Below are 14,391 nucleotides of genomic sequence, written 5' to 3' on the forward strand. Positions count from 1 at the left end.
ATGCAGCTCCAGGTCCTCGAACCGGGGATTCCATCCTGCGAGGTGAGAAGGCAGCCCGCTGCTCCACAGCTTCCCGTGAAGACTTTATGCAGAATAAAAAACAGTTCGAGGATTAAAACCATGAACACCCAGCTCGCCACAGCGGGAAGGGGCGAGGTGCGCATGCGCGGCGCGGCGGCGGCGGCACGCGGCTCCGCGTCCCTCCGCTCTCGAGGCTTTCAGTGCGCCGCGAGCAGCCAGAGCGCGCGGTTACCATGAGCTGCTCCACCGGGCCGACTGAGAGCCAGAGCCAGCGTCCGAGCCAGCAGCAGGATGCCCGGGGGAAAGAGAGGGCTGGTGGCACCGCAGAACACCTTCCTGGAGAACATCGTCCGCCGCTCGAGTGGTGAGTCCGAGTCCCGGTCCGGGTCCGGGTCCGGGTTCGGGTTCGAGTCCGAGGAGGGAGCCGCTCACACCGGGTCCGGAATCTGCTGGAATACTCCGCTTTTTAACACTCTGGAGCTCTAAAAAACTCATTTATCTGGAGTTTTCTCTGCTTTTTCTCTTTCTGCTCGACGGTTTATTCCTTTATCCATCATAAGAAGTTGGCGTGAGTCACTAAAACAAGGGACCGCTTCCTCCAGGAGAAATGGGAATTATTTTATTTATTTTGTTTTAGCCTTTTTATTCACGGAGATGCTGCGTTGACGCACCTTTTGCCTGCGTTTTCACGTTTTTCTCCAAGGAATTGAGCAAATTAACTCCCTTTTAAAACACCACACATATAGCAGAGCTTAAAAGTTAATTTTCATTATTAACTCACTGTTTTTTTGTTGTTGTTGTATTTGTTTTTGTTTCTGAAATACCTTACAATGCGCACGAAATCGAATTAATTCCCCACCTCCCTTCCCGAGCCTCCGAGTCTGAAATAATCGTCGTTTTTTCCACGAGAGGCTTGTTTTCTTGGGTTAAAGGTGATGAGTCTTGTAGCAGTTGCTTTAATTGTCTTGTCATTGTGTAACACTGATGTTTGGCAGAGGAGGAGGTGAAGGAACCCTCCAACCCTATAATAAGCTCAATTATAAAATATCTGCTTTTGGCTTCACGAGGAGGTCTTCAGTCACGTGACTCAGCTGGATTATTGACTGCTTCATTTAATTCAATCAGGCTTTGCTGCGTTTTCTCTCCAGTCTGTCCTCAAACTGCGCTCGACTTGGCAGGACCGTGAACGCACCCCCCCCCCATCTCTCTCTCTCTCTCTCTCTCTCTCTCTCTCTCTCTCTCTCTCTCTCTCTCTCTCTCTCTCTCTCTCACTCTCTCTCTCTCTCATTAGATTGATTAGTTTTCTTTATCTTCCCAGAAAAGTGCAGCTATTGGCCGGAATGAAGGTCAGAGTTGTGTCTGACCGGAGGACAGAGGAATCACTTTCACCAGGGGTGTCAAACATGAGGCCCGTGGACCAAAACTGGCCCACTAGAGGCTCCAATCTAACCAAACAACCAAGAAAATGTTCAAAAATGTCAAAGATTTGTTTTTAATAAGTTATTGAAGAGCTGCAGACACGACACTGAGACCTGAGCTGAGTTTCAAACTTTCCTCAAAGCCTTGCTGCCAGTGACAGTTTATAAAATACCCATAATGCAACAGCTGCGGGAGAGGTGTTTTATACATCACTGTATTTTGTACCAGAAGGTTTCCTAAAAATGGGCTTTGTGCTGAAATTGTAATTTTTAGTGGAAACTGTTTGGTTTTGGGGAAACAGACTTGTTTTAATCATGAGTACTCGGCAACAAAACAAAGAAAAACTTTAAAGGAAGTTGAAAATTCTCAAAAAATAGTGTCTATTTTAACGTTGTCAGTTTTAATGATGCCTCCTGCTGCAAAAATACAAGAAAACCCTCCAAAACAATTTAAATGATCTGTGGCTGTCATATTTTTCAATACAAAAAATCATCAGATGACTGAAATTCAAGATTTATTTGTCTTTTAGAAGAAAACATGTTAACTCAGTCTCAGTCGCTTTCTCTCGGCCCTGGTTCACATCATCTGCAGGCATCAGGCGCTGATAGATGTGTTGCGTTTCAGAACATGAACAGATGTTCTACAACAGCATCTGGGAATGGTGTGTAATATCTGCTGCAGCTCCAATATAAATCTGCCTGAAGACGGACCAGAACCGGCCCGCAGACCTTATGCTTGACACCTGGGAGAAATCACCCTCTCTGAGCTCCGTGTAGCTTTTCAGTGAAAACTGAAAACTTTTGTTTCATTTTAGGGATTTGTTTACACGACAACGGTGCTCAGAGGCACTGGAAACAATACTCAGTCCAGATTCTCCTGGTCCTGGTCTGGGCCCAGGTTCTCCTGGTCCAGATTCTCCTGGACTTGGTTTTCTGGTGGTCTGTCCAATTGAATGTTTTCCCATCGTTAACGTAAACAAATACTAAATTATTTTTAGTGTTTCCATGGAAACGAACATCATTTCTCTTGAAATGTGTAGAGTTCACCTTTTGCACCTTTTTTCTTTTTTAACTTTAGATGAGATTTTTGGGCAGAATGAATCTTATTTTGACACAAAAGTGTGATTTCTAGTGTTTAAATAACTCTCACGGTGGTGTGTTTGAACCGATGTGTTAAAACCTGTTTTCTTCAAATAGAATTGAATAAAAGAGAAAATCTTCAGGTGAAGCTGTTTCCTCAGACGGGCTCAGATTCACTGGCAGGCGGGCTGCTTTGACGTCTCCATTTAATTCTCTTCTCTGGTGATTCAGTCCCAACAAATGTGCAATTAATGGCGTTTCGGTGAAGCGGCTGGGAGCAGAATGAAGTCGGGGCCTCTGCGACCTCTGAGTTAAACACCGAGGGCGAGTTCAGCCGCCGTCACCGGGAACAAGAGCCAGGAGACTCGACGGGGGATAAAAATAGCCGTGACGCGAGACGACGCTCGCGCGCAGGGATCGTTTTAAAAAAAGCTGAATATCGGGAGAGTCGGCGTTGCTTCAGGCTGAATGTTAGCACCGTTCAGCTAACGAGGTGAAGTGAGCTGGTGGAGCTCCGGGAGGAGTCGGAGGCTCCTCCGCCCTACAAAACCCCAATTAAAAAACTTCACACCAGATTGAAAAGTTTTTTTTTTTTTTTTTTTCTCATGAAAATGTTTCAGGTCAGTAGATGTTGATTTGGGCTTGATGGGAGCAAAATTCCCAGTGCTGCTAGAGTTGCTCTGAAATCACGTTTCCCCTCTTCACTGCATTAACAGGGACCTTCGTACGGGCGGTGCAGGAGCAGCGTTTACAGAAGTTTTAGTCCCCCGTTTCCATGGAGATTTCAGATTATCAGTGACTCCGAGCTCGATTGTTGGAAACGATTTTTCATTTTCACCTGAAAACAGAAAAAGCCTCGATGTTGGAATCAGACCTGGTGTTTTCCGCTGCACCACCACTAAAATGCTGATTCCTTTGAACGAGTTTGTTCGGGTGTGGTGACCAGACGGCCCCTGCAGGGGGCGCTCACCTCGCTCCCTGCATCAGCATGTGTTGATTTTCCTGATGAGGCTTTAATCTGTTTGCTTTAACAGAGTCTTCCAGCGAGTTTCTGCCCTGAACCGGCTCTTGACTCTGGGTGAAAATCCATCGCGTGGGCCTCTGCTGACCCTCGGAATAATGCAGTAATTTTTTTTTTTTTCTTTCTTTTCAATCATTGCCCCCGGGGCCACAGAAGCCGAGCAGAGACTCCGGAGCTGAAACTGTTCGTCATCAGAAAATAAATTGAACGGTCTCGGTTCCTCGCCGCGGCTCCTCAAAACGTGATCTGAGATCTGAACCTCGGCGTCTCGGGCTCTCTGAGGCACGCGGAGCTCCTGGACTCTGATCCGACTGGAGTTTCCAGCACTTTGATCTGATTCTACAAAACTTCACAACAAATCGCTGCTTCATGAATAAAACAGATCTGAGAGTTCAGCCAGAGGTTCGAGACTCCACTTTGTTTGACCCGGTTGGAGTTGGGGAGGGGGGGAGACCTGTTTTGCCTGGTTTGTGGTAAGTGTCTGTTTTGCCCGGTCGGGCCGGTAGGGGGTCTGTTTTGCCCGGTTGGGCCGGTAGGGGGTCTGTTTTGCCCGGTTGATAATCCATCACTGCCCTCGTAGCTCTGATGGTTTTCTCACCCTGATTAGTGTTTTTGCAGCAGCAGTTCTCAGCCTGCGGGGAGTCTTTCTTTTCCTGCTTCCTCTCCTCATTCGCCTCGTTTGTTGAAGCCGTAAATTAGACGGGAAGGTAAAAGGTCTCCGGCAGCCCATCGCAGAATTCCCTGACAGTGGAATCGGAGCTGTTAACGCTGGAATAATCTCATTAGCGGCTCCGAGTGGAGACCTGCGAGGCCCCACAACGGCTTTACAGCGTCTCTTCTGGCAGCTTCCTGCAGGTATCTGCCCTCTGACGGCCATCTTGGTCCAACCCGGGTTCGGCTAAGTAATTGGCTTCCATGAAAGACGAGGGGGGAAAAGGTCTAGAATGATTCCGGGCTTTTCTTCCCCTTTTCTGTGTTTGCATTACATCTTCGTCAGCTCTTTAATTTCAAAGGGCAAGCCGGTGCAAGACAGAGATGAATCCTCGCCTCTTCAGTGAAAGAGAAACCGAGAACAGATGAAGCTCACTCTGGACTGTTCTGCACTGCCGCCTTACCCACAATGCCCTTCTGTTCTTTTGGTGTTCACAATGTAAACCATTGAGTCTTTATTTCCCGTCATGAGGTTTGCTTTTGTTTGTACCGTCATCTCTCCAACAGTTCATGTAAAAGGAAAAGATTTTTTCCACCATCAGTATCTCAGATACCAACAGAAATCCTTTTACCAAAAAACAAAAAAAAAACACTTAAATACATCCTCAACTAAGGTTTTTTTTTAAAATCTTTCAGTAATTGAAACAAATTTGAGAACTTCTTTTTAGTAACAGTACAAGGAATCATTACAAAAATTGTGGTGTCTCAGCAGACACCACAAATTATTTGTAAATTAATTTTTTTTATTGATATGTTGTTTTCTTGCAACACCTGTAGTTCTCCACAGCACCAGTAGGGGTGCTAGCAAACATTCGTTTGGATATTTTCACTGTGGAATTCAAAATCGATACATTTTCTCATAGTTTGATTGCTGGATTTGTCTGTTTAGGTAAATGTTTTCTGATTTACTGCTCTTTAGTTTTGTGCTAATTCTGTTGGCATGTTTCGGCTAGGCGTCTCACCTCGCTAACATTGTCTCTGTAAGACAAGCTGAAGATCTCACAGATTATTAGTCAGACATGGATGTCATTTTTTGAACGTAAAGTGCTTTGAAAACTGAACTTTGTCCAGTCTTCGTGCAGCTTTTAGCAAACCACCATATTTTACTGTGCTACTTTAGTAAATAATCATAAAATACAGTGTCTAATACTGATATAGTTTCTCGTCTGTAACATAAAACAAGACTGTAATTGGTGTTTATGCTATTTTCTTCTCTGCCTTGCAATACTTTTACTGCCTTTCAGGTACAATGTGGAAAATAGTCATTATGTAGCATAGAAATGCTTAAAGAGCGGCACTACTGGCCTTGTAGGATCACCGTTGACCACAAGATGGAGTCGTGAGTCACTAGGATGTTTTTCGTAACCTTTAGGACTGACTCATTAAATTCTACATGATGTCTATAAATCCCTTCTCCTTCACTCAAACAGAAACTGGACTGAAAGTTGACCTAAAACTCAAAAAACGGGGCTAAGGCGCTGATTTGCCAGGTTTGGTTGGACTCTGGGAAGAACTCTGGTTTTCTCTCCTTGTGATCCGCCGTGAAGCCTCAAGTGTTACTTTTCTGTGAAAAGCTTGTGCACCTGTTACTCCTCCGCAGATGCCACTTTAATTGGCTTCTCCACTGTGTGGAGGAAAGGTTGAGTGAAGCCCGTGGTTTAACCTGTGCTTTAAGCGTGTTGAGCTTTTTAAATGTCACCGTCCTGCTTCCACCACAAACAGCATTCTTACTAAGCAGCTCGTCTTTTTTTCTTTTTTTTTCCCCCCCTTTTTAGTTCTCTGGTTTTTCCTGCACTTGAAGTACTTTGTGAGGCCTGGTGAAATAACCCGTCAGCCTGATGTTACACCTCCGTACAGATAATTAACACTGCAGAAAGGTCAGCGTGCGCATGCCGCTACCGACTTGCTTGCAGTAAAATGCCATCTGTGTCTTTTTCTTCTTCTGATTATTGGACAACTTTCCACTGACGCATAGTGTTTTATTAATAATCACAGATCGCCGCTCGCTCTGTTCTTATCATGCAGGTTTTCCCCTGACTGCAGCAAGAACGTTTTTATTACGGTTACTACTTACTTTCTTCTTTCTTTTCCTTGCGTGTGCGTCATTGGCTTGCTGACTGGTGGAGTCAATCGAGGATGAAGCTGCTGACTTATCTCCAACTGCTGAAGCCACTGAGGGAGTTTAAGTCTCTTTAAACATTGAATGCTGCATGGTTGTAATGTTTTGGAGTGTTTTTGATGGAATGATTTCATTTGTTTTCATCTCATTTGCTAAGTAATTATCTGCCAGATTTAAACCCGGGACTGTTTCTGGCTGCTGATGAAGGTTTTCTCAACAGTTTTGTTCATTTCAGCTCATTAAAAGTGACATAGAGGCCAAATGAAACAGAAATATCAGCTTGTCTGTAGCAGTTTCTGGGCATTGCAGTCAAAAGTAGTGGCAGTGTAGCAGCATTGTGTTGTCATACAGTGACATCTGCTGGTCATTGATTCTCTGCTATATTTCGACAGAAATGAGCCGCTTCTTAGTGGGACAGACTGGTAAAATAGTGCTGTGAAAACCTTGAAGTTTAAACTTTAAAGGATTTTTTTGGTTTTGGAGCAGAATGATGAAAATACCTGCATTTTAAAAAAACAAATAATGACAAAGAATGACTCCAAAATGTCAACCTAAAGCCAATTTTAATGGAAACTTCTTGTGCAAAATATAGTGAAATGTCCCTGAAACCTCTCCTATTGCTGTTGGATTCTGGGTGTTAATCCTGACAGCATGACATGAGGCTAATACTAGTTAGCTAGCGCTCATGACAGCAGCACCAATATCTTGGTTTTGGGCTGCTTGTTAGAAATTTACTAAAAAAACAACATATCTTCTTGAAATTGTAGCTGTTAGCTTGGTGTTTTGTGGGGTCGCATTGCAGCCTTTTGCGGGCCGATTTCGACACATGGGCCTTATGTTTGACACCCTTGCTCTGCAGCATCATCTTCACTTTAATGAAGATCGGAGATCGGCGAGAACATCGTTCATGCTCTTTCGAGGAAGAACCTTGGAACGAGTTGGGATTCAGTGAACCATTTTCAGATGCTTAGATAAAGAAATAAGTGTGAATTTTGTGCCGTTTCACATCAGAACTGCCAGTTTTCCCCCCTGGGAATCTTCCTCGTGTCTTGTTTTCATCTCTAGTCAGGTGATCACGTGTTTTCAGGTGGAGTAATCTCCCGTCCGCAGCTCTGAAGCTAATAGCTCAGCTGATAATTAACCGTCAGCGGCTGGAAAAACAAACCCGGGTGATGAAGTCCTCCCCGTCTCCGTCTGTACGGCGAAACTTGAAGTGCCTGTCGGCTGATTTCCATTTGAAGTAAGACTGCTGTTGTTCGGCGGCTGGCTGACAGTGCCGTGACGTCCAAGAGACTCGCAGCTAATTGTTAAACTGTCGAAACCTCCAGCAGCGTTCTCCCTGGCGACCGAGCTATCAGCGTGCAGAATATATCAACTGAATAATTAATAAGTGTGGTTATGACGAGCACGAAGCTGCTGGTGCTTTTTCCTCCTCCTGTGAGGAAGCCTTCTGTATCTGCTGGGAAACTAATGCAGACTTAACAATTCAGGTAAAGCAGGAAGATTGTCCCTCTGGTTTCTGACACTGATCCTTTTCTTTTCACTAACACTGTGATGTCCGCTGTCCGCCCGATCCACTCACAAACGAGCTGCTGGGCCGACGCCTGCAGGTCTTTCCTGTTCCGTTTGGTCGGCTTCGCTCGGTTTGTTGATTTATTCAATCAACTACAGGTCGGATCAGTGCCGATCAAACGGCCCAATTTCGGGGCCGAAAAGTTAATTGAAATATGTTTATACAAAGTTTGGCATTTATGAAATTTCAATTTAAAAGTTGTATAAATAACAGTTTTTATCTGACTGATATTTGACCATGTTTTTTTTCCCTCTTAAAGTTGGTTTTCCATTGGGAGGTTTTCTGGCTTCACCTTGTACCAATGTGAAACCAAGTTTAAACTCTTTGAACATTCAGCTGTGATGAACAGAATAATGATTATATTCAATAATATTCAAAATACTGTTTTGTGCTTCTGTTAATCTGCACATTTTTGCAAATGGAACTTTGAATTATTCTTCTTAATATTGTATGTTCTTTCCAGTAAATTTCAGGCTTTTCATGGTGCTGATGAGTTTTAGTGGGTTCTGGAATCTTTCCAGTAAATTTCAGGCTTTTCATGGTGCTGATGAGTTTTAGTGGGTTCTGGAATTTTTTTGCTTCACAGAATCTTTACATTGTTCTTGATATTGTTTGATTTTAATGAAAAGTAAAAGAAATCAATTTTCAAATATTGATTCAATTATAGTAAAAGTAGAAGCCATCAGCCAGTGCACATCTGGTACATTTGTTTTATTTACTATTGATCCAGGAAGTTCAGCGGTTCTCCATCAACCTGTAGTTTTTTTTTCTTCTCCAATCAGCATTCATTTGGTTTTTGTCCTATGGAAACGTGTGCATCATCTGCATAGAGATAAATATAAAAACGTTTGAACTGCGGATCACTTCCTGGATGGAAGCAGAACCGCCGGAGTGTGTGTCGGCCGAGCAGAGCGTCTCGTACCGACCCGGTCCGGCGGAGCGTGTCGTGATTCATTCATCTCCAGAGGCCGGGGAGCTTTGCAGGCTTTTATGCACTTTTCATATTTGATGCGGCGACTTGTCCTGACGCTGCGTCTCCTCTGTCTGCCAGAGACCAGCTTCCTCCTGGGGAACGCCCAGATCGTGGAGTGGCCCGTGGTTTACAGCAATGACGGATTCTGCAAGCTGTCTGGCTTCCACAGAGCCGAAGTCATGCAGAAGAGCAGCACCTGCAGGTGAGAGCTTATCTCCGAGAGCGCGCACGTCGCTAGGCCCAATAATAAACATCTGCCATTTGCATCCCGGTTCCACCGCCGCCGTGTGTCTTTATCTCCTGCAGCCATGCATTTTTAAAAGTTTAAAAGCTCCAGTGAAAGCTCATAAACCTGAACACTTCAGTCAAGTCACCATTACTCAAACCTCCATTTATGACAAACCGCTTTGTTTATCTCGGGGAATTCACAGAATCTGTCTTTTTATTGGTCGGTTTCATTCAAGATTTAGACACAGTGAGCGAAGCGAGGGAGGATTTATGAAATAAAGTCAGTCAGACACCTGAATGTGCCGCTGCTGCTCACACATATGTCCGAGCGGCTTTATTTTCTGCCAGAAATAAGAAAATGTGCTGGTACTTCCAGAGCTGGCAGGTAATAAAGTGTTGAATCCTTCAGGCACTTCAGTGTTTTTGAAATGTCCTCGTTCCTCGTTTTACCCTCTATAAAGATGAAAACATCACCGAAGCTACATCAGTAACATCTCAATCCCATCACTTCCTGTTTCATGCATAAATCTTCCCAAAAATTTTAAATTAAGTTTTTTTTCCACCTTTAATGAATAATAAATGACATAATGGTGCTAGTTTTTTTACATTGGCGACTTCAAAAGGTTTTGAGCAGCGACTCTGTTCATGTGCGTCCCTGAGGTGGAGATTTTCCACTTTCATGTGTTTTAGAGTCTGTGAAGGGTTAAGTGTATAATGTCAATGCTTTTGGCAACTTTGGGTATTTCCACTTACTTTGAATGAGGAGGAGGAGGAGGAGGACGAGGGGCGACAGCCACAGTCTGAAATGAATCCAATTTGGAGCTGGCAGGGGAGCCGGGCGCCGTCCGGCTGCAGGCCGCCGCTGTCTCTGCTCGCCTGCCACTCAAGATATTTAAAAATGTGACTCAGAAGGAGGATTTCTCTCCTGCAGCAGCTCAGATCAGACCGGAGGGAGAAGGACTCGCCGGCCAGCAGCTAAAAAAGGCTGAGAGAGAGAGAGAGAGAGACGGAGAGAGTCGTCTCCTCCCTCCTCGCTGCTCTGAAACTCAGCGAACTCTGGATACACGGTCAGACGAGAACCTGAGAGGAACAACCAGCAGAGAGTAACTGGGTCAGTTAACCTGCTGGATAACCTGCTGGTTAGGGCCTTCAACACAGCACAACCACCTTCCTCTGTGTGTGTGTGTGTGTGTGTGTGTGTGTTTTGTGCTTTGTGTGTGTTCTTGTGTATCTGTCCATTTGGTTGTGTGTGTGTTGTACTTTGTGTGTTTCTTTGTCACCTTTTCGTGTGTGTGTGTTGCGCAGCACCATGTTCATCCGTCCTGAGAGACGGTGTTGTCGGGGAGAGCGTTCACTCTGTTTAAAATGTGACTACAGTCGCTTCAGGAAACTCTCTAAATGCTTCAGCTGCTGACCGAGGACAGCGGATCCACCGCACCTGTGATGTACTGTGACGGGGGGGGGGTCAAAGGTCAAAGAGGCCTCTCACTCCCGTTTCTCTGAATTCTTGCAGTTTCATGTACGGAGAGCTGACGGACAAGAAGACCATCGACAAGGTCAGACAGACGTTCGACAACTATGAGTCCAACTGCTTTGAGATCCTCCTCTACAGGAAGAACAGTGAGTGGCGACTCAGAGCCGTTCAGCACGGCGCCATCATGAATGGCATTCGCACCATCGACACCATCATCAACAAGATCAACACCTTCATCATCAACATCATCAACACCTTCACCATCAAGATCAACCACACCTTCATCAACAACATCCACACCTTCATCATACATCAATACCTTCATCCTCAACTTTATCATCATCACCATCAACACATTGTCAGCATAATTTGATCTTTCTCTGATCATTCTTTCATTCATTCCTCATGGTTCTCATGTCCTCCCTCCAGGTCTTCCTGAATCCTGCATCATTACATGATTAATGTCTGTGTTTGTGTCGGTATTGTTGAATTAAGGTTTGAAGGTACAGTAAGTGACACTGCATCACATGACGTAGCCCCCCCCCCCCCCCCCCATGCACGCACATGCACGCTAAGGGTGTGAAAAATAATCGATATTAATAGATGCATCGATGCGCACGTGCGCGACGCGAGTGCATCGGCTCATTCACTGAGTATCGATGCAATTGACGGGCGAAATCTAGATTCATCTTGATGCGTTGGCGGGTATCGGTAAAATCCGATGCAAGCGCCGTTTTGTTCATTGTAAACTTCACCCAATCTGGTGTTCCCCAGGTGCAGTGAATGCACCATCATTATATACGACGGAAGCCGTGAGGCACATACAATGGATGTTCGCTCGAGCAGCAGCGAGGAAGATTTTGTATTTAATGCACCCGCAACGTTTAAATCATATGTTTGGAAACACTACGGATTCACAAAGAAAGACGGAAAGCTTAACAAAACATCTGTCATTTGCAAAGAATGCCGCGTTAAGAAGCCGCACGACAAACATGCAGACCAATTAACCACATCGCCAACAAGTGTACCGCCGCCTCCCCGTCTAGTTCCTCGTCGAACACCGGAGATCTTCAACTAATCACCAACTGATCTTCCTGAAGAAAAAACCTGAAGCAGCGCCATCTGAAATGCATCACAAAGTGAGGTGTGGTATTTGCAGAAAGATCTGTTTTCTTGTTCTTTTCTTTTTTAATTACGGATATTTCACACTCGGTGAGGGTCGTCTGTGTTTACACTACAGCAGCAGCTGTGAGTCTCAGATGCCAAATTGTTTACATTTTCTTTGCACAAAACCCAAGTTGGTTTACACTTTCTGCTCCTCACTACTGTATTAGCCTCCCTCCTAGTGAGTTCATATTAGCAGTACGTTTTGGAGACAGGAATATGAACAAACATTGATTGCACTGCTAAAAGTGTCATTTTAAGTGATTAATTGAGTGTTTTTTAAGATGGCCAAAACCCCACTTTTGTTGAATTTACTGCCAAGTGTCTATGAGGAATAAAGCCAAGCCAAATCCTTTTTGCAATACCATACTGAATTCCATCTTTTTTTAAACTTTTTTTTTCTCTTTGCTTATTTGCATTATGTTGAATCGCATCATATCGCAACAAATTGCATCATATCATATCGGATCACATTGATTTCAACTAAATGATTATCGCATCGCATTGTGAAGAGGGTGAATCGTATCGCACCATATCGCCAGAAAATTCCATGTATCGTTAAAGTATTGTATCGCTGGCAGTGAATCCAGACGCGTATCGAATAGTCCTCAGTGCTGAGATTCACACCCCTAATGCACGCATGTGCGCAGCCGACAGCATGCTGCTTATTTGACAACCTTGGGAACTCACATTTGATTGGCTCTGGAACCAGGAAGTGTGACAGTCTAGCCCCGCCCACCAAAGTTGTTTTGTCCCAGAACAACTTTTGAAAGAAAAAGAACTTGACCAAGAGATTGTTGATGGAGAGGACAGGTTGTTTAAAGGGAATATTTCCTCAATGAAAGGTGAACAATGGGGATGATTTTAACCCTCTTAAAAGTAAATTTCTGAATTATTGCACCTTTGAAATGTCAGCTATGACAATTCATAAACATCAATATGCAATAATCGAAGCCATAAAACATGTTGACAGAAATAATTTAAGGTATTAAACATTACTTTCACACATTTTGTGCCTTACATTTCTGAATTTATTGTGATGTTAGAATAAGTTGTAACGTTTATATCTATTTTTTGTATTACTTGGTTTCTCATGAAAAACTCATTCTCATTAGATTCATATAAATTTGACATATTTCATAGAATATATGTTCAATATAATGTGATCTTTATGTTATTTATAACTGTTTTAATGTTAATTGTAGTATTATTTTACCTTTCCTCCTTTTCCACCTACAGCAAGAACTTTGTTTCCCACGTTCATATTATTATTGCATTGGGATTTAAGCCTGTTTTCTTATGAGTGTCAAAGAAAAATTGTTTTACTTTAACAAATAAATTGAACAAATTTTTGACAAATTTCATCATTTCAGTTTTCTGATAATTTTTGGAATTATTCATCAAACACTTCCTGTATTTTCAAGAATTTATTCATGACATAATTTGAAAATATCCTCTTATTGGAACTGTTCTTGTATTTATCAGCAAGAGCTTTATTACTGAAATTAAAATTACTCCTAAAATATGTCGGATTTAAAGGTGGAACTCTAAATCAATATTAAATGTCAACTTGCTGGAAAATCCTTCTTTTATTTTCACAACAGAATATTTGTAATGATATGTTCTTAAATTTAGATTTGTAATTAAATTCAGTTCATTTAATTTAATTCTCTGTTCCTCCTTGTTCGTCCTCCAGCAAGGACTTTCTGTCCCATGTTTTTATGATCGTTATTGGATTGGAGATTAAAAGCACTTCTGTTATTTACCAGATCATGAATGCTAATGACGCCTCGGAGGGAAAATTATTCAACGTAAGACGACAAAGTCAAACAAGTGGAGTTCATCTGCTTTGTGATCCCACCGTTCGGAAATGTGATTTCATTCGGTTGTATTTCTAAAAATAACTTTGTTTTAATCTAAAACATAAATGACACAAGAAAAAAAATTGACAGTAAAACCATCACAGGGAGGAAGAGAAATCAAAGTACAATTATTTTTCTATATTTTAAGTGGTGCAATAACAATAATTTGAAATGAGGAATCCATTAAAATAGCAGTTTATATTGATCAGAACTAACCCCTCTTCTCTCACACACACTCACAATAATTACCGTTTCTAATACTAATATTTATGCATAAAAAATGTACTATTCTGATTTTCTTCTCACATTTTTCAAAAAGGACTTTGTATAATTTATTGTTCGTTTTTCTTCTTATAATTTAACATTTTATTATTCAGGTCTTTTTCTTCTCATGTTTTTCAGCCAGGACTCTGTGTACTTTTCTTTTTTTAGTTTTATCACGGCACAAGAGATGAAATCCACTCCTAATTAATCTGAAATAAAAGATGAAGGTCAATCAACCCTTGAAGGAAAACTCATTACATGTATTAAATTATGTGAACTGAAGCAAATAAGTGTGTGTGGTGTGTGTGTGTGTGTGTGTGTCCGTCCACTTGCACTCCAAGATGCTTTGAGTGTTGCTAAGATTCAATAATATATGAATTATCTGCATGTTAATCTCAATGGACGTCAAAAACTGACAACTTCTGTGTGCATCACAGCGAGACGGTGTTCTGCTCTGAAATGTCACAGAGTGGAGGAAAGAAA

General features: G+C 42.7%; 1 protein-coding gene across 1 annotated transcript in view; it reads left to right on the top strand.

The window, feature by feature from the left end:
- The first annotated feature begins 306 nt into the window (after positions 1 to 306).
- kcnh5b (potassium voltage-gated channel, subfamily H (eag-related), member 5b) overlaps positions 307 to 14,391 on the top strand; it is a 146,922-nt gene continuing 132,837 nt past the window's right edge. The window contains 3 exon segments of the mRNA XM_030117128.1: positions 307 to 385; positions 8,995 to 9,118; positions 10,658 to 10,764. Of these exon segments, the coding sequence (XP_029972988.1) occupies positions 313 to 385; positions 8,995 to 9,118; positions 10,658 to 10,764 (304 nt within the window). The 5' untranslated portion in view covers positions 307 to 312.

Source organism: Salarias fasciatus, chromosome 19, assembly GCF_902148845.1.
Source record: "Salarias fasciatus chromosome 19, fSalaFa1.1, whole genome shotgun sequence".
NCBI classification, from domain to species: Eukaryota; Metazoa; Chordata; class Actinopteri; order Blenniiformes; family Blenniidae; genus Salarias; species Salarias fasciatus.